Source organism: Semicossyphus pulcher, unplaced genomic scaffold, assembly GCF_022749685.1.
Source record: "Semicossyphus pulcher isolate SPU_LCO1_2020_fin unplaced genomic scaffold, fSemPul1.0.p SCAF_16, whole genome shotgun sequence".
NCBI lineage: Eukaryota > Metazoa > Chordata > Actinopteri > Labriformes > Labridae > Semicossyphus > Semicossyphus pulcher.
In genome coordinates this window covers 12,727,045-12,751,292 of record NW_027211670.1, presented here as the reverse complement: position 1 = coordinate 12,751,292, position 24,248 = coordinate 12,727,045, and the positions used below count along the sequence as shown (strand labels likewise).

General features: G+C 40.9%; 2 protein-coding genes across 2 annotated transcripts in view; both read right to left on the bottom strand.

Annotated features, from left to right (window-relative positions):
- Window positions 1–2,155: 2,155 nt before the first annotated feature.
- Window positions 2,156–3,064, bottom strand: fgf21 (fibroblast growth factor 21). The gene is made up of 4 exons (XM_069664907.1): window positions 2,917–3,064; window positions 2,741–2,818; window positions 2,531–2,634; window positions 2,156–2,446 (listed from the first exon to the last, which is right to left on the bottom strand). The coding sequence occupies exons 1-4, from the start codon at window positions 3,062–3,064 to the stop codon at window positions 2,156–2,158; spliced, it is 621 nt and encodes a 206-aa protein (XP_069521008.1).
- A 5,855-nt stretch (window positions 3,065–8,919) lies between these two features.
- LOC138593822 (liprin-alpha-3-like) overlaps window positions 8,920–24,248 on the bottom strand; it is a 29,849-nt gene continuing 14,520 nt past the window's right edge. Inside the window, exons 7-32 of the mRNA XM_069664905.1 lie at window positions 24,068–24,196; window positions 22,517–22,609; window positions 22,116–22,168; window positions 20,330–20,423; window positions 20,070–20,204; window positions 19,867–19,950; window positions 19,635–19,766; window positions 19,484–19,546; window positions 19,135–19,214; window positions 18,691–18,877; window positions 18,395–18,588; window positions 18,046–18,289; window positions 17,829–17,965; window positions 17,195–17,343; window positions 16,972–17,068; window positions 15,209–15,290; window positions 14,797–14,997; window positions 14,645–14,707; window positions 14,207–14,233; window positions 13,886–14,061; window positions 12,607–12,704; window positions 12,348–12,523; window positions 12,176–12,244; window positions 11,666–11,828; window positions 9,920–9,988; window positions 8,920–9,791 (exon numbers count right to left, since the gene is read on the bottom strand). Coding sequence (XP_069521006.1) covers window positions 9,936–9,988; window positions 11,666–11,828; window positions 12,176–12,244; window positions 12,348–12,523; window positions 12,607–12,704; window positions 13,886–14,061; window positions 14,207–14,233; window positions 14,645–14,707; window positions 14,797–14,997; window positions 15,209–15,290; window positions 16,972–17,068; window positions 17,195–17,343; window positions 17,829–17,965; window positions 18,046–18,289; window positions 18,395–18,588; window positions 18,691–18,877; window positions 19,135–19,214; window positions 19,484–19,546; window positions 19,635–19,766; window positions 19,867–19,950; window positions 20,070–20,204; window positions 20,330–20,423; window positions 22,116–22,168; window positions 22,517–22,609; window positions 24,068–24,196 — 2,979 coding nt within the window. The 3' untranslated portion in view covers window positions 8,920–9,791; window positions 9,920–9,935. The remainder of the gene's footprint in view (window positions 9,792–9,919; window positions 9,989–11,665; window positions 11,829–12,175; window positions 12,245–12,347; window positions 12,524–12,606; window positions 12,705–13,885; window positions 14,062–14,206; window positions 14,234–14,644; window positions 14,708–14,796; window positions 14,998–15,208; window positions 15,291–16,971; window positions 17,069–17,194; window positions 17,344–17,828; window positions 17,966–18,045; window positions 18,290–18,394; window positions 18,589–18,690; window positions 18,878–19,134; window positions 19,215–19,483; window positions 19,547–19,634; window positions 19,767–19,866; window positions 19,951–20,069; window positions 20,205–20,329; window positions 20,424–22,115; window positions 22,169–22,516; window positions 22,610–24,067; window positions 24,197–24,248) is intronic.

The following is a 24,248-nucleotide window of genomic DNA, read 5'->3' as shown; positions in this document are numbered from 1 at the left end:
CTCTGTATTTACCTGCTCAATCCTGCACTCTGTGTTTTTAATAAAGATTATATTTTATTAATTTCTTAAAAGAAGCTGATTTATTTATGCCTGTTGTTTAATTATGGAGGGAAAAGTGCCACTGAAAGGACACAAACTACACCAACACAATAATCTTTTACTGCTGAGGCTGTTGTACCTCTTAGCAAAACATTTAGTTCCCCACGGCTAATCCGTGTCTCACGTTAGCATGGCAGTGACTGACCTTTTCCACAGCCACTAAGCTGTTATAAGCTTCCTATAACATTGCTCTCCATTTCACTGGAACACACAAGACTTTCCACGCAGCACTGTGATGACCTCTGGAAGGTATGTGCGCTGGAGTTACAGTGGAAGTATAAAGTGCTTGAATAATGTGTTAGTTTGTATAATTGGTGTTAGCTTAATAGCCAAATAAATAGTTAAACGTGATCCCTGACTAATGAAGGAATGTCAGTCTGTGAAGCAGCACAGAGGCAACAAGCAAACAGTCTGTTGTCTGATATGAATGTTGTTAGAATTTTTATATGTTACAACTAAACTAGTATTTCCCACATGTCCTACCACATATGTCCTTCTAAAAAAAATGAAGAAAATGTCGTTGATGTAAATTTTATGTCAAAAACATGCTTTTTTTATTCTCAAACTTTAATTTAAGCCTTAAAAACTATTGAGGTTTTCCACATTGCAATAAAGTCAAGAAGAAGAAGAAGACATACTTTAATAATCCCTGAGGGGAAATTCAATTTTTTCACTCTGCCATTACAAACATGCTACACACAAAATGGCCCGAAATGCACTTATGTACAAACAGGACCCTATGGACATGCATTAAAGGAGAGATGTCAGAGTGAGGGGGCTGCACTTTCGGTGCCCTGCTCAAGGGCAGGAAAGGAACTAACCCCCCTCCACTTCCCAAGCCGAGACAAGATACAGAAGAAATAAAAAGCAGAATTTAAATGACAGGCATGAATGGCAGTATTGGCGAAATATGCAGCTTGAGAAATGCTGTTTTAGTTTTGACTGAATCAAAAGTTGTGAACCCAATTCAAAGATCAAGGTGTCAAATCAGTTTGAATCAAATTGCCCAAATTAAATAAGAAACACATTTAAATATTATCTGACTACAACTAAAACTGTAAAGAAAAAAATGTACTTGCACCTTTATCTCCTTTCATGACCCCAACTTGTTCTCTATTTTCAGTTATTTATTACTTACATTTAGAAATAGCAAAACGGTCATTTAACTACTTGACTTCATATGCAAATATGAATGTAGTTTAACTACCAGCAAACTACTGTACAAGTCAGTGACCCTGCTAGTTTAATTCCATGCAGTGTACAACTTCCAACTGATGTTTAACAGATACAAAAGCATCTGTCTTAAGGCCCTTGTTCCAGTAAATACTTCCCCTCCTACTACCTGCACATAACTGTACAATCTTTGAATAAACAATGAAGTCAATTATGGCAGAGGCCCAGAACAGTGGGATTTACAGAATGCATTACACATTGTAAGAAAATGTTATTAGTATAATACGTGCACAGTGTATACGTCATATATACTGTAGGACAGCTAAACTTAGTCCTAACCCAAACACAGGAAACTCAAAGGATCACCAGAGCCCATAAACACAAGGGTCGAGGCCACTTGGCCTACTTTATACTCATTCGTCCACTAGAGGGCGCTCCTGCTTTCACAATAAGCACTACTTTTCCTTACTTGTTCAGCAGGAGTTTGTCTCAATCTGCTCATTTATATCATAACAGTTTGTATTTTTTCTTCAGTTAGCTAAACCGTTGCTTCACAGACTTGGACAAACAACGATGTAATTTAAGAAATCTTTATTTCCATTCATAAAAACATTTTTCAGTCAAATAATGTTCACATATCACAATCAAGTTGACCATTTCTTACTTCTTCAGCTGTACAAAATTCTTCATCATTTAAATAACCATTAAACATACTTACATACATCCAATAAATAAATAAGTTAATTAAAATGCTCTCATAAAACATGTTGAGAACCAAAAATAACTTAGCTACTCGTCTCACAACAAAAATCAAGTCTTCAGGTTGAATCAGGTCAATAAAATAAACATTTTTAGAAGTCACACACAGTTTCAGATCTGCTCTCTACTTGTCCATGGAGAACTGAGGACTGCCCACAGTGTTTAGACCCATTCCAAGAGGATCATCAGAGTCCACGTTGACATGCCCCTCATTGTTTGGTGGCTGTTGAAACTCACTCTCCTCTGCCAAAGTATTCCTGAACGGTAGGAACCGAGTGAAGGGGACGGCGAGTCGGTCTGGGGATTGTTTGGATGCCAGAGACACCGGGACTCCATGGTGCGAGGAGAAGAAACGAGTGTATCCATCTGCCAGGAGCAGCTCTCTGAAGCTGCAGTCGGCCTCTGCGTACTGCCTCTGAAAGTGACAACATGAGTAAACTGTCAGTGAAGGATTTTAAGGACAGCATTTAGGATGTTAAAGTTTCTTTGCTTGCTGTACCTGTCCTCTTAAGTGGCCTTCACTGTCCACACAGAGGAACAGAGACGACGTGCGTCCTTTGATGATTGTATCACCTGGTTTGATTGATTTCAGCTCCATCACACCTGGAAACAAAGACACAGAAATATATGTATCTTATTTACAAGTACTTTGGGTATTAACTGGGCCCAAATATGCCGTCTGGTATTGATTTATGAGTAAAATACTCACTGTAAAGAGTCTGAGTGTCACTTCCTGAAACTCTCCCATCCAGGCTCATCTGCAGATACACCCCTCTTCTGTGATTGTCTGCAAAAAGCAGAAAGAAATCAGCATAATGAAGATTTTATTCCATTCTCTGCATTAAAGACATTACAGAAATACCAAAATAAAAGGATTATAAATACCTGTGTAGAGGTGCACCTCTCTGACTTGATCATTCAAGTTTAAAAGCGGGCTGGAGTCAGGGAGATAAAATGACAGAGAGGAAGGGAGTGAGATGATCAAGAGGAAGGCAGACAGGTACGAGATCGAGGTGTGTTGAAACAGAAACATTTCCCCCCAAAAAAGCAGATAAAAAGGAATAATTAGAAAATAAATATATAAATTAATAAATTAGAAATATTCGTCGTTGTACTCGAGCGAGTTCTTTTCAATCAAATCCTAAACATGAGCATGTTTTGGGTCCTTTTAAAGGGGTTAGGAGAGGGAGGTCCCATGACCCAGGAGAGTAACATATGAGTCAGACATTTCTACATAATTAAACCGTGATTTAACGCTGAGAGGAAGACCTCTGTTTACACTCTATGTATGGGCCTCTTCCGGGTCTGTTACAGTAAGTAAAAGTTCAGGTGGGATAAAACTTTTCTTAGCCAAGTGACACTTAAGAAATAGATAAATATTGATGTTGTGTTTCCTACAGTGTCTGTTTTTACCCTCTTTAGGCAAGTTATTTTTAATCATTCAGCGTAGATTATAGTATAATAGGAAGAGATGGTCACAAATCACTTTTTGTAAGTCCAAGTCAAGTCACTAGTCTTTGAGGGGCAAGTCCAAGTCAAGTCTCTTATAGTTTTAATAAATAGTAATAAAATAAAATCCACAGGAAAGCGGTAGAGACACCATAGCCAGGCTATCTCTTTTTTTCTGACTATAAAGAGGATGGCTGAAATGGATATAGACTAACATTACTCAGGAAAATATTCCTACCATTATTTGGCATGCAACATTAACTATAAGAGTTAGAGTATTGTATAATTACACTGGGTTCTAATGACAAATCCCTCTAGCCTCTTAAACATAGTGTACTGGTAACCTAATAAGCCAGTAACGTTAACGTTACATGGTCAACAATAAAGCTGTAACCTAAACCAGCCTTTAGCTGACGTTAATTAGCATAGTATTTCTCTTGGTTTAACAGCATTAGCCAGCAGATGGTGGCAGCAGAGCGTAGATACATTTTATAGTCATAGCAGGCAAACACTCATCTTTTTAGGATATATAATTCAGCAAACGGCAATCTAAAAGTTAACCTCCCACAAAGCTAACGTTAGTAGCAAGCTAACCTTAACATGTTTGCTAACTTGACTGAACTATCTGGGTGCGTTTTCAGGCGCATGATAAAGTTTCATATGGTATATGATGTTGCATTTGGTGATTCTCTTGTTTAGGCTCCATCTAAAGTTATTTAAGCCAAAAGATATGACAAATGTTAAATAGTAATGGCGCTGTAGCAGCTGCAGGTGATATGCTAGTCATGGTGTCATCTGTGACGTGTGGTCGCTCCCACACCAGATGCGGAAGGTTATGCATGATGGGAGGACATTACATCGAGCTGGTAATGTTAGGGCCCGATCAGACAGAATGTGTTTTAGCAGCTTGGGGCGGCTTTTCATACTTGTTTTCAATGAGAGGGACGCTTTTTGCGCGCTGCTTTGGCGTTGCAGAGCGCCTTGCATTTTTCCGCTCTGTGCGCCTCGTGTTTTTAAAGAAACGCTCTGAGCGCCTCGAGTTGAAAAAACTTAAACTCAAAGCAGAAAAGCTTTGAGTTTAAGCTTCCAGTCAGATGAAAGGAGAGGCGGGTCAGTTTACAATATAACGATTAGGTTAATGACAGCTAATCATTCGGTGGTTGCCTTAGTTAAAGTAAAAGGTGCAGCGAGCTGCTCTTTTTTTAACCGTAGGCTTCAACAAAAAAGGCAGTGCGGTGCGCCTCTGTCTGATCAGGCCCTTAATGCGCTGAAAATACAAAGACTGTGCAGGAGTCCCAAATCTCAAGTCAGAGTTGAGTCTCAAGTCTTTGAGGGGAAAGTCCATGTCAAGTGTCAAATCACATTTGTGTGCGACTCAAGTCCAAGTCTGAAACTCGAGTCCCTATCTCTGATAACAAGGTATTATTGTATTTAGAATTTGTGAAAATGTATATCTTGTTTAATCATATAACACGAAACACGAAAAGAAATATCCTTACTTAGCCTGTTTCTATTTTATCAGCGCTTCTGATTTACCTTTTTTTTAATAAAAAAAAATGTTTTGGGTCAATAGGACACCAATTTTGTCTCACGCTTACAAATATCTATAAATTTGCTTTGTAACCCATGAAAAACACGTCATTTTCCATTGAAGCCTCCACTTCAAAAATATACACATTGCACCACAGCAAAGACATGTCAGACAAACGTGTCGTCATCTGGCTAATAAATTACAACAAACAATTACAAGTGATGTTTTATGGTGTTTATCTCATGTGAACATGTGTGTGTGTGTGTTTGAGAAGGAGGGAAGGAGTGGGACTTCCAAGCAGAGGACAAGTGTTTATGTGTCTGCAGCTGTGCAGTCACAAGAGAGGCTGTACGTCAGCACGAGTTAGGAAACAAGGTGCATGATCGGGATACTTTACTACCTCTTCAGAGTGCTTTAACACTTGAATCATTTCATTGTGATGCTACTTGAAAGGTCACTTAATCCAAAGTGGCATAGTTTCTTACTTACTTACTTGTCAAAACAGAGCCTCAAGCTACATGAAGTCATTAAATGTTACATTTAAATGTTACACTGCCATTTGAATATTCTGAGAAAAAAATGTCATACATCAGTAAGCCTCCATAGTGTTAACAGTCTCATATCACATCAATTATTGTGGCCATTATTATGTGTGGATCATGTAAGACAGCTTAAAAGACTATTCACATGGCCGTCATGTTCCTCTGATGTCATCATCGGGGTGGGCCCTGATTACTACTACGGTTTAAAGTTTTAAAGTTGTACAAATGTGGGAATTCCAGATTGATCAGCAACAGAATTGACAATAGCTGCAACTCTGGAGGGATGTTGGGCTTCTGGGTTAACAGTAGGCTAAGCTAGGAATGACCTCTTTTCCTAATAATTTTAACTGTAAAAGTGTAACACTAGCGATAAGGCTCTCGGTAGCTAAAGAGTTACCAAATATGTTCTTTTAACTTGAATATTGCATCTTATAATGCTATCAAACTGTAATGTTAGTGTAAAGCCACTTCCTAGCTAAAGGAAATATTAGCTAGGAAGTGGCTGAATGCTACCATTAGCTGTTATAAGCTGGTAGCTCATGGGTCACAAATATGTTGTTTAACTTAAAATATGGCCTATCCTATCCCATCTTATGCCTATTGCATTGTAAGGTTAGCATTAAGCCACTTCCTAGCTAACTGAATTTGGAATATGGCCTATCACATCTGTATCACTGTATTGTTTTAGCATTAAGTCACTTCCTATGGAAATAGTAGCTAGGAAGTGGCTGAATGTTAACAGTAGCTGTTGTAAGCTGGTAGCTAATGGGTCACAAATATGTTGTTTAACTTGAAATATGACCTATCATATCGCATCTTATATCTCTATTGCATTATGTTAGCATTAAGCCACTAACTAGCTAATGGAAATATTAGCTAGGAAGTGGCTGTATGCTAACATTAGCTGTTACATAACTTGAAATATGGCCAATCTTATCATATTTTATAATGCTCTCAAAATGTAATGGTAACATTCAGCAATTTCCTAGCTTACGGTAAAGTTAGCTTCAAAGTGGTTGTATGCTAACGTAAGCCCTGTTATATGGTTGTTTTTTGTCCTTAAAATATGGCCAGATGCGCCTTTAGGATTGTGAGGAAAGTGGTCTGCAGAAAAGAAACTGTTTATTTTTGATTTTGATAATGAAACTGTCTCAAACAGGCTTCCTAGAGTTGAAAGTTTGTCTGTTTGTGTTGTATTCATTGTAGTCTTATCATTATCATCCATCCAATAATATTGACTAAGCACTGTCGTATTCAGCTTGTAAAATAAAACAAACTCCACGTTTTGTATAAATATGTTATAAATGTGACTCAGCCAGCATCATTGTGTGAAATATGGTCATGTAAAAGTGCAAGTTTATGGTGAAGTAAAGAGAAATTATTTTAAAACAGTGATGGGAATTACAGCTCTTTTAAGTGAGGTAGATTATTTGGCTCAGTTTAGCAACCGGCTCCTATGGCGCCCAAACTGATCTTCATTTAATACCACTTCTGGGTTTTATAATCCAGCCAAATTGATCAATGCTAAACCTATGAATAGTATGTGTGCCCATATCATGTATTCATTGCTGTACTATACTATATAGTTTCCCGAGTTACATAACTTTTCAACATTTTGGATTTATTAAGTCCTTTAACACTGCAGCAAAATGGCGCACAGGTTTTACCAGTCTGTTGATGCGAGCACAATCTTCTTTGCTGTTGTGTGCTTGGACGCAAACAGATTAAATGAAAAAAACTCATAAAGAAGGCTGAGTCTGTTTTGGGCCTGCAGCTCGTCAGACTGGAAGAGGTGGTTGAGGCCAGAATACCGGAGACACTCGTGACTATTTTGGACAATGACTTCCACCCTCTCCATAACAGTCCTCCATCCCCGCTGTTCCACAGAGAGATACAGGAGGTCTTTCCTACCTACTTCAATCAGGCTGTACAACACATCTGCACATGCCAAACCTACAGCCACTATTAAAATCTAATTTCCCCTCAGGGTTAAATACAGTACTTAATCCATCATCTAATATTAAACTATGTTAAGCTTGGTTTCTTAATGTGATCGTATTTAGCGTACAAGTAACAGGATCATTCATTATTGTCGTTATTCTGTCTTGTAAAATGACAATAATTGATAAACAAAACAAAGAATCGTTCATTTAAAGGAGCCGGCTTATAAAGCAGAGTCGTTCCTGACCGATACATCATTTTTATGAGCTGAAGGGATTTTATAAATAAATTATGACTATAAAAATTAAAAAAAAACAAAAAAAAAGTCATATATGTCGCAAAATAACAACAAAAGAAAATACAAATAAATATACTTCACTTATTCATCACCTGTTAACAAACAAACACCTGAGCTATTTTTATCCTCCGCCATATGTAAATGGCACTGGTGTGTCCTCTTCCTGTTTTGGCTGAACTCTCGTCCTGTGGTGATCACGTTAACCCTTTACTGAGCAAAAACATGCAGAACATTTTGCTCTTAGAGAAACATGGCTGCATCCAAATCTATTTAAAGCTCCTGTGAGGAGTTTTTATCTGGTTATGAAACAGACTGAAATTAATTCTAATCACTCTATATGAGCTACGAAGGCAAACCAACCCATCAGCGACAAGAAAGATTTTTTCTATATAGTTATTTTTAATACCTGGAACAGCTGGCGGGGGGTAGATGTCACACGAAGCGATTAACTGCACGCTGCCTTTGTTTACATTTTACGCGGCAGAAATTTAAAGTGAGTGATACATATGACTGTTTAAGAAAGCAGGGAGAGATTTTTTGTTAAAAAACACCACTTAAGCATGAACAGGACAAAACCAGCAAAGAGATGAGAGGTACGGCTTTGTCCACAGGGGGCGCCAAAATCAACACAAACTGAAAGTTCCTCACAGGAGCTTTAATGTGTAATATTTACATGTAAAGTTTAATCGTAAATCGCCCTCCCTCTCTGTTTACCCCTCCTCACCTTTTACCTGATCGCTCTGTACTTCACAGGTTTTACCCTCCTTTCTTACTGCACAAGCTGAAATTCACCTTTGACAATAAACCAAGCATGACTGACAGCTCCATTCGCCACTTACCTGAGATCTTCCGTCAGTTTGAGGTGAAACTGCAAAGAACTCCTTCAGCAGCATTTTACAGGTATGTTTTTTAATTACAGCTTTTACAATCAGTATCATTATTATTATTATCATCATATTATATTCAATTATCATCACTACTCTCCAATAATATGAATTTAAATCATAACACAATTTGTTTTTTTTTCTCAAAATGTACACATACAAGTAGCATAATCTTAAATGTCCATAATTTAAAACATATTTCCTTTTTCAACCTTAAAATGAAATTACAGTCAGTCTTAAAACTAAGTATGAAATGAACGTACAGTTTAATACACACACATACATACTGTACATACATACATACATACATACAATAGCAGTTATCATAAAAAATGATAAAAATAAAATACACACATTTTACAAAGTCCCCAAGCGTCCACATCATTAGATGATTGATATCATGACGTTCACTCTAAAATGGTTGATTTTGGCATGCATATTAACACAAATGCTTAACTCATTTTTTTAATCCGGTTTGAGCAGGATTTTGTCATAAAAGCACTTTGCTAATTGTCTCATTGTCTATCCTATTCACATTTGTGCATCTCATGTCTGTTATGGCTTAAGAACATACGTTTAATTCCCCTGTGTACACGTTAACTCTGTCATTAAAGCTCCCGCGCCCCGAACCCGACTCTTTTTTTGTTGTTACTAGGCGGAGTATGTTCTATCATCAGTATGTGTTGGGGGTGTTGTTCTTTTGATCTGAACAGGAATGCATTCTCCAATTTGAAAAAAACTATAAATTCATTGTGTCAATAGTGCCATCTCACACTCAAAAAACAGAAGATGTATTCACGATAGGCGATGGTCACTTTCTACAGGCCACTTTCTACAGAGTCAAACAGCATCATGCCACAACTATGGATGAAAGATGGAGTGAGAGAGAGAGCAAGAGAGAGAGAGAGAGAGAGAGAGAGATGGATAAACAGACATTCACGCATTATTTTATCATCTTTTCACAAATCATTCACTCAGTGTCTTTGATTCTTCGAGACGTCTGTCTCGAATGTCGTTGGTCATCTTCTAGTGTCCATTTTTGATTTTGATCCTCGTTTTTTTTTTTTCTTCAAAAATTTTTTTTTTTTTCCTTGGTTAAAGATGGAGGAGGGGTTCTGGAAAACACGGAATAAAACACACTTAGAGCCGCAGTAGCTCCTGTTGAGATGAGATGCTTGATATCACTTCACACATGCTATTTTTAGCTGCAGATTATAATCGTCAGTGAGGGTGCTTCTCTCACCTGGTGTGCTTGTCTTTTAGCAGGAATATGTTCTCACGGACGCCGACTCTCCTCTCGGACCAGAGTTTACTGACACAGAGAAAAAAGGTAGTAATCGTGAAAATAAGTCACTGTGGAGGTGTGAAACAAACAAACCTAAATCTGTGCAGTAGTTCAAATTAGATATTAATAAACGTAGGTTAGAAAATGCTAGATTTAAAAGGCTCATATTCATGCAACAAATCAACAGGCTTCTTTGTTTGTAACTACTGTTGGGAAAACTATCGGTATTTGCTCATGAAAGGCCATATCTTTTTGAGGAAATCGCACCTTTGTATATATAAAACAGCATGTTTGAAAAGCTAATAATATCTAAGTCTGAGGGCTTTTGCCAGCTAATGTTAGCTTAGCTTAGCACAAAAAGCTAGCCCGGCCTCTTACAAAGGTAACATGAGCCAGTATTGCTAACCGTTTCCCCCTTTCTCTTGCTTTTGCGCTAAGCTAGGCTAAGCTAAGCTAAAGGGCTGCTGGGATTGTAAGGTCCTTTTAATATTCCTTTGATTTTAATGTTAAAAAGTGGCCAAACAACTGAGGTCTAAAAAATGAACAATGCTGTTGCTAGCTAGCTAACTAATGAATTTAAGCTCTGTGCCGCTAAAGATGTTCTTTTCTTACTGGTTGGAATTGGTTGGTTTACTAAGGTGATGAAACTGCCTGTGGAGGAATTTCTGTATTTCCTCATATCTAAAAGACCGGCCTTTTATGGAGGGTTTAAGTGGCCCTAATAGAAACATTTTAAATCCTGCTGTCCTTTTTGCAACATCATGTTTATCTGTTGTCTCTGTCTGGGTGTAATTTTCCCAAAGCAGTGTTTGTTCAACTCAAAATGCTGGAGAATCAGTTCTTAACTCTTTCCAGACCAGTGGTTCTTAACCTTGGGGTCGTGACCCCCGAGGGGGTCTTGAGATGATTTCGGGATGGGTCGCCAGATGGTTGTGGAGAAAAAATAAAATAAACATACTTTAAATGAAATAACACATTTTAGAGTGTTTTTTTTTTACATTACAACACCTGTGCCAGTGATATAATGTGGCTTGGAATAGATTTTATTCAGCGTGGGAGTCAAAGTATGTGTGCACATGAGTCATGATTGGACTAAAAAAAAAATAGCGAAAAAGTGTTCCAGCTCAAGACTCGGGCCACCAGGAGGTGTCTCAAAGTGGGTCATCTGAAAGTCCGACAGCAGCACCGACTGAGGCGCCTGCGGCTCCAACAGAGCCCCGAGCTCCCAACAAGCTTGGGAAATAACACCCTGACTTTCTGTCGGCTGGGACATTTTAAACAACTGGACAGTAAAATGCACGAAGAGGGACCTAGTTGGGAAAACTGTGGTCCCTTTTTTCGTTTTGGAGGTGCTCCGCATGTAACGGGGGTAGGGGCGTCGCAAGCACCAACTTGATTTTCTCGGGGGTTGCGCCTCAAAAAGGTTGAGAACCACTGTTCTAAATGTTAAAAATAACATAACACAATCCTCATTTCTAAGTCGTAAATGGTGGATTTACAACAGGTACTGACTGAGACAATATTGCAGTGTGCTATTAAAATCTTGTTGACTTCTCATAACCACTACTGAAGGAATTTCTGTGTCTCAGGTTTTTTCATTGAAGCATTTCTCTTCTTTCGCCTCTTTGTCATAACGCACATTGTTTTTCCTCTCCCAAACGTTTTAAAAAAAACCTTGTTAGCATTGTTCCTACATCTCCTCACCTTCGCTCTGGACTTTTCTCAGGGTGACGGAGGACGTCGCGATGGCGGAGGCACGGAAGTTGGCAGGTAATGTTTCTGAGGAGTCGGAGGTCACGCCGCGGAGGTCCTTCTCCCTGAACATCTTCCTCCATGATGGGGACCGTGTGAATGTTTTGGTGCCATCCTGCAGAGGCGAAGAAATAACACCAGTGACTAAAAATAACAGGGTGGACAGTGCAGACTTATCATTATGTATTAGTGGGGTTTAACAGAGCACTATTTGACGGAGCAGTTTCTCATCCTAGATGCTGTAACTAAGCAATTAGCAGTGGTGTAAACACAGCTGAACCACTCTCAGTAACAATGTGATGCACGCACTGCTTCCATGAAAGCTCTCTCTCTAGGAAAGAGAGATATTTCACTTTACTATTATAAAAATGAAAGAAAAATCATGCCTTATATTTTACAAAGGGAAGGAAATGTGTCAAGTAAAATAAACGTAGTCAAGGAGGTGAGTCTGCTTTGTTGTACCTCATCGGGCCTCCTCTCTGTTCCCATCGAGATGAGAGTATTGTACTCCTTCTCCAGGACCTGCCTCGCCTGAGAGAGATTAACAAACAAAATCATAATTTATGTAATTTAAGAGTCAAACATGAGGACAAGGGACGTTTCTCTACATCGAGTTTGGTGTGCTGTTGGGTACCTGTGTGTTCTGATTGGGTATCTGAAGCAGGAGGGCCAAGTCAGTGTAGTCAAAGGTGTCATCTAGCGCCAGCAGGGACCCGTGCACGCCGCTTTCTAATAGGTTGTCAGCAAACTCTTTGAGACCTATAGACTGCACCCAGCACATCACTCGCTCATTGGACCACACCATCACGTCTGAGGGGGAGGACAGTGGTTATAAGTTCACTTTAGACTTCGAGTAGATATTTATTCTGATGTTTTGTGTGAAGAGGCCTCACCTTGGTTCTGGTGTTGACTCTCATCCCTCCTCCTCTCCAGCTCCTTCCTGTCGTAGTTCAGGCGCTTCAAGCACATGATACCGTAGTGGAGACTGACCCTGTAAGCAAGAGGGATTATATCTATAAAGTCTATCAAAGCAGGCAGACAGATACAACCAAGAAGAGGGTTAGAAGTAAGAAGTAGAGAGCATAAACTGTATAAAATAAGAGGATGTAGCCACCTTCACATCAGCCATTTGTTCATGAAAAACCATTTTCAGGCCTTGAATTTCGGTACGTGAGACCTTGCTTATTTTACTTTATCGATCTTGAATTTTACTCTAAATGGGACCAGAATTTACTAAATTAATGATGATTTATTGAAGAAGACTTAAAATAAGTTATTGAGACCATACACTCATAAGGAAAATGTTTACTAAGGTAATAATCAACTGAGAAGTAGGCGCATTTTCTCAACTGGAAACTCGTGGAGTTGCCCCCTGCTGTCCATTAGACTGCATTAGATGCAGGTTTCAGGCACTTCCCAATGAATGTATATAAAGATGGACGAAGCGTCTCTATCTGTAATTATTTTGAAGCCAAACCGCCGCCATCTGGTGCCGGTGACGTGATTTGGAGCCAGAGCTGCGCAGCAGACATCGGCTGGTGGAGCCGCCATGGTCACTTCCGTTACCCAAAACTCACACTTAACTTACGGGGAAAAAAAGTTAAAGATCCCGCACGTCGGCGTGTTTAACAGCAGAACAGCTTCTTGTGTTGAAGCAGGCGTTCGCACATATGGAAACTTCAATGACTGTAGTGATTGTTTTAGTTACGTTTCCTCTCAGCGTTCCTTCTCCACTCTCAGGAGCCTTAATTGTCAACAGAGCTGTCAATCATCCTTTTTACAGCATCAAATAACTAATTAAAACTAAACTTGTCAGAAAAATGAACACTTGGACGTAAATCAGCATGATAAGAACTAACTATAATGACAGAAATCATGTTTGAGAAACATTTATTTGGCGTGTATTTTGATTTTATAGTTTGACTCATGTCCCATCTGTTAACATGGAGGAGGCGGGCTTTATGAGCTATACTGCAGCCAGTCAGCAGGGGGCGATAGAGAGCTTTTGGCTTCACTTTTAGGGAGCTGTCATGCCGTCCATCTTTTCATACAGTCTATGGCACTTCCGCATTGGTTTCACTTTTGAAACCAAGAAGCTACAGCTGAGTCTTTTATACAGTCTGCCTGACACAGTAAATACATGTAAAGAAAACATGAATCTCTCCTTCAGACCTGTGGAAACTGTCCACCATCTTCAGCTGGCCCCTCAGCTCCTTCTTGGTGAGGTGGTCGAGCATGCGGGCGTCCACCAGGGACTCCATGAAGTAGGAGCGGTACTGGGGCAGACCCAGGCTGGGCAACCACTCGTTTCCCACCCACTCGTGGTTCATGTCTCCATAGGCCAGGATCTGGAGGAGGGTGTGGAGGAACAGATTGAGAGAAGACAAACAAAAGACAGAACCAAAACCAACCTAAAATCTATTTATTATGCATGTGTTTTGACTGACCTATTAATATAACACTATACTGCACAATGTTCTGAAAGAGTCTCACCTGGTCCCAGCTGAACTCCTTTTGCTCCTTGTTGTTCAGGCAGGAAAGGAATCAGCAGAAAAAGGGACAGATAGTTGCAAGGAGAGGGAAAGTTCACCAGGGAGAGTTTGTGTTTGTTTGTGTGTGTTACGGTGAATCAGAGTCGGGACCGAGTGGAGAAGAAGAGAGAGAAGGAAGAAGGAGGGAAAGTTTTGTTAGTGAGTGAGAATTAGTTGGAAAAAGCACTACATCAAAACAGATTCTGAGGGAATAGTAGGGGAAAGGCGGAGCCAAACTCGCCTAATCAGAGAAACAGAAAAGAGAAGGCTGATCAATGCGAGACCTCTGCTGAGAAATAAGAGGCTTAATACCAATAATAATGTCATAGTTGTCGTGTAAGTACTTTTTATGTGAAGAAAATATCCTGAAATACAAAATTCTAAAATGTGATCTTCTTACAGGTTTGGTGGCCGCAGTGAGAGACTCCATCTCGGCGTGTGTCATCCAAATGTTACTGGTCGACTGTAAAGACAGGACACACATGAATGAGAGTTTACATTTGTTTATGTCACGTGGTTTGTTTGCTACTCTGGCTCTTTATCCAGTCTTACAGAGCGAGTGCTTGCAGGTGCGGACGGACTCGTGAGGGAGACCATTTCCTGGATGGCCAGGCGCAGCTTGAGCCTGTGAAGCGGGTTACTGATGCCGATCTCCCTCTGGATCTCCGTGTCCGACAGGTTGGCCATGATGGCGCCGCTCTTCACGTTGGCCCGACAGGCTGCCACGTACCAGGCCGGCATCCCGACCCACAGCTGGATAAACAGAAACAGGATGTAAGTGTCACGATGATCCTTCACAGACTATCAGGTTGTCGCCTGAACCCGACCCTGTTACTAAAATTAACCCCAGCTGTTTAGATTTATCCTCCTGAAGATGTAATATAAACACATTAGTGACACATTATATCCATATGCTGAACTGAACTGAACCTGCAGTTGAACAGGGCAGAGTGTGACGCCGTACCTCGAGCCACGTGACAACAGTTGGGCCGTCCCAGGAGGCGAAAGGCAGACCCTGACGACAGGCTTCCTCCAGCAGGTCGTGCCTGGCAGAGAGAGCGGAAAACACAAGTCTGACTGATTGAATTCTTCTTATCTCACTTTACCGCTGTCTTTTTTTATAAACGGAAAAACACATTGAACTTGAGATGTTGAATACTTTGACATTTGTGCCCGGCCAGCCTTTTAAAGCACCTTTCTTACCAAGTGACCAAGTGCCTCTCGAGTGTCTCACAGGGGGTTACTTGAGCTTTGATATAATGAGGGGTTTGGTCGTGTGAAGCTTTTAAGATTTTAATATCAGTGCAAAAAGTGCAACAAAAAACAGGAAGCGAATGCAGGGAGGCAAGAATCGGAGTTATATGATCTCGTTTTTTTTGGAATCAGTGATAATCCAAGCAGCAGCGATTTGGACCAATGAAAGATGATGGAGGGAAGACGAGGAAAAATCTAGACAAGACAAAGTTAAGCTGCAATAACCATGTGTAAAACTCAAAGGACGATCTAATTTTTTAAACTATACAATTTCAAAGAAACATGACAACATTTTTTACACAAAGACGTAATTTTAAAGCATTTTCTTTTTCATACAGAAATCTAAACACGGCGCTTTACGGGCTGTGTGATGTTAACAAGAATGTTCAGAGACATCGTAAAGGGAGCAGTTTTGAAAATTCCCCCTAGAAGAAGAAAAAAGCAGACTGAGCATGCCCAGGTACTGTGAAGGCTGAATGAACCCTGGATGCTGACGTAGTTCATTAATACCTGACGGAAACGCGTTTCACAAGATAACTCCGACAGGTTTGAGTGCTCGGATTGAATGCAGCTGTCGTGGAATTGAATCTAGGTTTCATTGGTGAATGTGATGCACGGCTCACTTATACAATCATTTAAATCGCTATGTGACTTGAAAATTGCTGTTAATGTCTGTAAACGTTAAATCAACGTCTTCAAATAGTCTTTTAAACGGGGGCCATAGTCGTCTTTTTAACGTCTTTTCAATGAAAAATGTTCACTGGGTAAACGTATCCCAGCAAGCATTTTTCCCTTAAAAGATTAATCACACATTCACACACATATTAATGGCAATTTTCAAGCTATGCTAAAATGACTGTATCATTGAGCAGTGCATCACAGTCACCAATGGAAACATTTCTGCATACATGGGTGGAATTGGGTTCGTCCAGCACTCATCACTGTAGACCACTGAGATGTCCTGAAACACGTCATTTCGTCAGGTGTTAATGAACTACGTCAGCATCCAGAGGTCGTTCAGCCTTCGTAGTCAGAGCTGCACAGCCAAAGTACCTGCACATGCGCAGTCTTCTTTTTCTTCTTCTGTGGGGAATGTTTAAAACTGCTTCCTCTGAACCTTCTTGATAACATCACACAGCCCATAAAGCGCCATATTTTTTTTATTAAATACGTTGAAATTACGTCTCTGTGTAGACCGGATTTAACCCACCACTGCAAAATGATTTTGGAGAAATGCTGCTACAATGATCACTTTCGTCACCCTTTCTTTTTCTAAAATGAAACAAAATTATAAAACTACGTTCAGACCTGATTTCACCCTGTTATCAACCAAATTTTGATGTTGAAATCCTGCTTGGTGCTCACTGGGTAGTAGATCGTAATAAGACATATAAGTGGGTGTCGTCAGCGTAACATTACAGTGCAGCCTCTCTGAGTAACATTAGAAGCATGTTGAAAGGTGACTGATCTCACTTCTTTTTGCTGCGGCGGTCCTTTTCAACTGTTCCAGTCCCAAGTTTGGTCAGGCCTAAGGGGTCGGCTGAACCCAGGTCATCGGAGGGAGTGGAGGCTGGAGAGGTCAAAGGTTAAAAACCAACAGTTATAAAACGAAACAATGTCGATTTTTCTTTTACTTTGAGAAAAGACTTTAAAACAAGATGGGACAATGAATGAGCCATTTCCACAGTTCACTGACCCAGAGACGCAGATTCGCGCCCAGGTGCACCAATGCGCCCCTTTTCCTTCTTGCCAAAGAGACGACCAATGGACGACTTAATGCTTTTCTTTTTGCTAGCCTTGTGGAGGGAATCCTGGCTAGCAGTGATAGCACCATCAGCAGAAAGACTACAAGGACAAAGAAACAAAACAGGAAGTAAAGTGAAAACAGCGCAACACATGAAGCAAGTATGTTAAAGGGGGAGTATTATGTTAATTTCAAGCTTCATATTTAACCTGTGGAGTAGCTTAGCATAATTTACAGTTAAAAAAAACTCCTCATTTTTCTCACACTGGTGCTCTGCCTCATAAAGCCTCTGCCTGAAATGACTCAGTCAGCTCTGTCCCTTTAAGAAAGCCCGCCCTTACAAGCCCACTTTCTTCTGACTGGCCAGCTCTCCGAAGCCTGCTGAGGCTGCATTTTGTGATGTCACAAAGTGTAGCGTGCTGAGAAGCCTGGAGATTACGCCAACATACTTTTACCTACAGATTTCAAACTTCACCCATGTTTAGTTTGAACATCCAACATTGTAACATTATATATATGTCTTACAATGTGTAACAGCATAATACCCCCTCTTTAATCTATATATAAGTAACCTTCTTGAGAGTACCTGCGATATTCACGGTGGTCTTCCAGGCCTGCCCCCGGGTGAGTGTGTGTCATTCGGTCCAGTCGTAGGGCTCGAGGAACAGGAGGGTTAGAGTCAATCAGGGCGAGTGCTCTGCACTCCTCTCCATCTTTGCTATTCTGTAGGGCGACAGAATCTGGTTAATTTCCCTAAATCACCCTTATATGAGACACATGTGTGGCTGATTTCACAACAGTACCTGTCTGTCAGACTCTCTAGCAGGGGAATGTGGCAGGCGGGGGGTGGAATGTCCTGAACTGGGCGGTGATGGAGATGCCAACGTGGACGAGGTGATGGAGGGAGTCATGTATCCCCTCCCGACGCTGTCCCGTCCTCCCAGAGAGGAGGGTGGAAGAGGCGAGGCGTCGAGGGCGACGCTACTGACCCGGCTCTCTATCTCTTCTGCCCTCAGCTCTGTGCTCTCCTTCTCCTCCTGAATGAGCCTGAGGAGAAGAAATGTACTTCCTGTATTCTAGCAGAAATCTTACTTCCTTGCAAGTGTAGGCTACGGATAAGAAATGCAAAAATATAATCGACATGACGCTCACTTAATCTCTTTGTTGATGGCCTCCAGTTGCTCCTGTAGCATGATGGCCAAAGTCTGTACATCTGTCTGCCCGCTGGGAGAGAGCAGCTCCGATCCGAACAGAGTCTCCCTGTCGTCCTCGTCGTCAGAGCAGCCTCCGTCCACACCTCCCTCGTACCCAGGACCCATCATGTTGCCACTGTCCCACTCGCCATACTTAGAAGAAGGAATAATGGTGGAAGTTTGCAGTAAATAATCATCCTTGTAACAAATATTATCAACATCATCATGATTATTATCTTAGTGTGAGATCAACACCTTGCCACCGTCGTCTCTACCAGCCCCCCACCGGCCGCGGTGTGTCCGCCTGACCACCACCCCACTAGAAGAGCTGCCGTAGCCTGAGGGGAGGGAGCCTCCGCCCTGAGGGTACCGGAGCTCTGAAGCACTTCCTGGAAGAGATCTTCGGAAGAGGGTGGAGGGGAGTGAGCTCACGCTGCCCGCCCTGCAATGAGAGAATCCATTTGTTTTTAGCACATTTTAGGGGTAAAAACAACAACAGAGAATCCATATGAATTATGTTTGTAAGTATTATTTTTCAGCCTGAGTAAAACGCTCGAGGTGCGGTGTGAATAATTTATGTTAAAGTAAACAAACACGTGTGCTCAGATGGAGCAGTGTGCATATATTATCCCTCGACAGACTTTGTTTTCATTTGGACATTCGCACAGTAAAGTCCTGTAAATGTTCCGCGCGTCTAACCTGGAGTAAGAAGAGCCAGGCCGGCCTCTCAGCTGATCCAGCTCCAGTTGGATGCGCTCCAGCTCGGCGAGGAGCTGCTCCTGAAGCACAGAGGAGAAAAGCACACATTGTTTTTCCCGGAAAAATAAACCCTCTTTGTTAAACATTTACGCCTCTTGTTTGTGAGCAAAAAGTGGAATTCTGGAGAAGTGGGAGAAGTTTGATATTTAAAAATGAAAGGTCAAAATCCTCAGCGAAAAGTGCAGACAACAAAAACACACATTTTCCTCCAAACAAATTCAGAGTGTTCGAACGTTTAAAGTTTCACAAGATTAAACACTTGCCCAACCTCTCAAACTAAAAAAGCTACCTTGTTAGCCAGCAGATCATCCTGGATCTTCTTCATATTGGACAGTTCCTCTGAGAGAGCATTCTAGCAGATAAGAAGCAAAACACACTTTATAAACCGTCCTTAACTTTACATTAAGTCACAAATATTCTGCATCACTAATAAGTCTTACCTTCTCCTCCAGTGCTGCCATCCTCTCTTTGAGGTGCAGCTGCAGTCTCTCGTTGGACTCCGACAGAAGCTTGTCCACTGTGTCTGAGAGGCGTTTGTTGTGTTCGTCGTTCATCTTCTCCCTCTGCCTCGCCTGTAAGGAAGCACGGCCATTTGTTAACGGTGCGCTTCATGAGAGAAAAAAAACTTCAAGGGGAAAATGTAGCCAAGTCGAGACAAATAAAGGATGTTACCCTCTGTAGTTCTTGGTTCTTCTCCTCCAGTTGAGCTTCCATTTGCCGCAGTCGCTCCTCAAAGTTTCCATGACGCTCCTCCGCCTAAATAAGAGTAAATGTTTCTGATGCACGACGGGACTGAAAATAATCATCTCTGAATATAACAGGCAGGTTGTCTTGTCAGTCAGGTGTAGTGTGTGATTGCCCCCGACTCAAAGTACCTTATTGAGAGCAGCGACCCTTTGGGCCAGCTGGGCCTCGATCTCAGGCAGCGTCTCCGCCCTCTGCAGGGTCTGCTGGAGCTTCTGCTTGGCCTCATCCAGGCGCTCCTGCAGCTGTCTGTTCTTCTCTTCACTCTGGACACACAGACAAAAAGACAAAAATGAGTTACATTCAAGATCCATTTTTTAAAAACTACCATGTAACCACATTAAACACAGCATGCAGTTTCATTCTAAGTGTAGTTGCAGTGTTTCCCGACCTGTCTGTGCAGTGATTCCTTGCTGGCCAGCTCATTTTCCAGCTTGTCTTTGATATCATGGAGAGAAGTCGCCTCCCTCTGGGCGCTAAGGTACCTGCAATCATCAAACAGCCACCATCCAGTCATTTAAGCTGCAGTTCTCTTCACAACTATACGAAAGTTGCAGTTTGATTGATTCACTTGAGACCCTCTGAGTTGATCACCTGAGTGCACTTAAGGTGTTTCTGTGCATTTACAGCGTTACGGCTTTACAGGCAGTAGTGAGAGATTAAAAAGTAATTCTCATTTAGAGACTAGTCCTCTGGACAGACAGCAGAAAGAACTGTCAATCAAAGATCATTCAGAAAAACCTGTGTCCTTTGAAATGTAATGATTTTAATGGATCAATGTTGCAATTGAACATATTTTTGCAGGACGAGTACCATTGTACGGTGGCTGACAAGGGCCCAAACGGTTTACATGAGAAGAAACAGGCTGCAAATTTGCTCTGCAAAAAAAAGGATGTGCTACAAATACAAAAACGCTGCAAAGTCAGAAACACACAAACCAAGAGAACACATGCAAATGGACTAACACTGCAAGTCCAGTCAACGCAACGGAAGTGCTCCAGGCCTGTAGGGGGCGCTGAGTGTAACAGGTTTATCATTGACGGGCGAGAGGAGACGAGTGAATTACTTTATTAATTATTGGACTTTGTAACGTTAGACGCCGCTGGAGCGCTCTGTCTCTGTTGTCATGTACCAGTGACTGCTGTGCAGAAACACAACTTCATAACATGAGCAAAGAAATAACTTAGCAGTAACTACTGCTGAGTGTAGCTTCTGTTTGATGTTAACCCAGCTAGAAATGTTTTGTTCAAAGAACGTCCTGAGAATGTTACATGCGAGTAATGTTTTGAGCGGTTTGGTTCCCAGAATGTTCCTTTTAATAACAGGAGAACGTTCTCTGAAAACATCTTCAGAAAGTTGCAGTGAGAAAGTTCAAATCACATTTCAGGAACGTTTTATAAATCACGTTCTGACAGTTCAGGCCAAACTAACATCCTGAAAAGATCCTCAGAATGCTGCAGTGAGCATGTTCTACCTTTGTTTTTATGTAACGTTGAGCAAATGTTTTATAAAGGGCATTCTGACATCCCGGGTCTCAATAACATCCTGAAAATATCTTAATGAATATTTGATTTTAACGTTTTCTTGTACTTTCTTGAACTTGTAGGTAATGTTAACTGATGTTATGGGAATGTTCCCTGCTAGCTGGGAATGCTTTTGTTTTGGGCTTTTGCACGTGTTTTTGAATTTGCATCGTTTCTGCAGCCTGTTTCTTCTATTGTAAACCATTTGGGCCGTTGCAGCACTTGTCGGCCACCGCTGGGCCAGAATGATTTACATTAGTTAATAAAAGATCAAAATGTGACAGACTTAAACTACTCATTTCTGATCTCAACTCTTTAATTAAGAATCCGTATTCTGAACTTTAAACCCTTAACATAACGATCTATATTGTGTACTTGATTAGGGAAAGTGGACCTCAAGTTACATTCAAGCTCTCAAACTCACTGTGGACTTGTAAGTCTTGCTTTTCACTCACTGCTGCATGCTTAATAACAATTATTCAAACAACTTAATACTGTATAAAGAGGCGTCAGGACACCTTTACAACACATTGTCAGCCAACAGGTGAAACATATGGTCCGCCTGCTATAAGCATTAAAGCTGATGTATGAAATTCTAGTTGTGTGAGGTACGAGTCCTCACTGAAACTAAAAATAGACTCCTGTAAAGGTTACCTGCGTTCTAGTGTGGTTATCCTTTCCTCCATGTCCTCCCTTTGGCAAAGGGCCTGGAAGAAGCAAACGATTAATAATGGCCCGGTTAGAGACACCAAACAGAAGAGGAAATGTAAAGTGTGGATGGCCTGCATAAACAGTGCATTTAAATACTGAAAGAGTTTATTTATAACTTATTCTGAATTTATTATTGACTTCCAAAGCTACAGTAACAACGATGAGAAAAAATCCCCCTCGTAACTATTTAATTTCTCTTAATTTCCCCTCTCATTTCCAGCATTAATAATGCATATTAGTACTTTTTGAGCATATGCCCACTGTGGTCAAATATACACTCGGAGCCCTGGGACTCGAGAGAGCTCAGGGTCTTGGCCAGGAAGAGACAGATTGGCTTTACAGACCTCTTTCACTTCCCTTTGGAGCTTCTGATTGGCCTCCTCCGACTTCGTCACCTCCCTCCTGGCGGCCGCAAGCTGTTCCTCTATTTCCCCAACCTGACGTGACACCACAAAGGGACACGAGATGACACAAATTGAACCTAAATGAGTCGGTGTTAACCTCAAAAGAACAAAGTGTAAATAGACGTGACAAGTGAATTGTTTCAAATAATTCAATGTAAGACTCTTGAAAAGCAGCAGTGACACAAGTGTGACATGCTGAGTGTCTGACGCACAGTGGACCAGACCGAATATGTCCCTCTTTATGTTTTCAGTTTTAATCCCTTCATCCTCTGACCAGACAGTCGGAGGGTGCTGGAGCAAAACATTTTGTCTGTTCGTCATCTTCGCCTAAATATTTTTGACCCGTTACACAAGGCTTTGTCTGGCAGAGATACGTATACTCTATGATTAAATTCAAATGGCGTCTCATTGTGCATCATACAGGATACTCATACTCTGGATTTGTTCAAAGAAGCTGCATTAATCCAACTGGCCACAAGAGGGAGATGAGCAGCTGCACTGCACAGAATATAGAGCCCCTCCTTATTGGGATATACTGTCAGAAATAACTGAGGAAATAGTCAGTGTTCAGAATATCAAGTCTATAATGCAACACTAAGCAGTTATATAGTACAAATACACACACATGCTTGTTTTTCTGCACATGTGAGGACTGCTATGACTACACCTAGGTCCAAGGACTAAAAAAAAAAACACTGTTGTAAATCCAGTCATTTGCATACTTGCCAACACTTATATGAGAAGATCAATAACTCTGTCGGGAAGTAAATATATAAGACGAGCAGCTGGTTAGCTTAGCTAAAACATAGAGGACTGAAAACTGGAAGGATCTGCACAAAAGGCAAACTGTAGAAACTACACGTTGTGTTATTATGGAGTGATTGCCCAAAAGGGAAAATATTTATTTTACATCTAGCAAATACCTTCACCCTTACTTTAACATAATTTTCTTTTTAATTCTTATATTTATTCAAACTGTAGAATGTAAATTTGTAATTTACATTAAGCAAAGCTTAGAACATATCTAGAAGTTAATGATAACAGAGTTATTTTAAAACTTTTACAGAGGGAGGAGGAAGTTCCAAGTTCTTTACAATAAAATGAAGAAACAGGAGAATAACAAGGCAATGTAAAACAAGTACAAATACTGCACAATAAGACCAGACCATCAAATGAACAAGAAATAAAACAGGTACAGAAAGAACAGTAAAATACATAAAAGATGTGTAAAGCTGTAAAAGACGTAACGATCTACATGATGACTAATCTGAAATTTTAATTGGATAGGTGTGAACAAGAAAATAATTAATCAAAAGCAAAGAATAACAGATTATAATTCCAAAGTAGGAGTAATTGCACTGTTTTTAGAGTTTCATTACCCTCCATCCATCCTCATGAGGAATTCAAAGTGATGTCCTCACTTAGCAAAATGTCCTCACTTAAACTGCACACGGTCCCCACAACGACAGACAAACAGAAACGCACACTCACCTGCCGGCACATGAGGGCCAGCCTCTCCCTCAGCTGGGAGAGTTCAGCTCTCTGCCGCTCAATCTCTCCTTCTCGCTGTCTTTCCAGTTCGCTATCCTCCGCTCCGGATGAGGGACCGTTGGGCAGTCGCTGCAACGATGACAATATCACAAAAAAAATGAGCGATGAAGAAAAATAATCA

Bases quoted from the DNA above. Each gene is read 5' to 3' on its own strand.
- fgf21 (XM_069664907.1), bottom strand. From the start codon at position 3,064: ATGTTTCTGTTTCAACACACCTCGATCTCGTACCTGTCTGCCTTCCTC. The intron at 2,635-2,740 runs GTGAGTATTTTA...CTTTGTTTCCAG, and splicing joins TGACACTCAGACTCTTTACA to GTGTGATGGAGCTGAAATCA. The intron at 2,447-2,530 runs GTACAGCAAGCA...TGTCACTTTCAG, and splicing joins AAGGCCACTTAAGAGGACAG to AGGCAGTACGCAGAGGCCGA.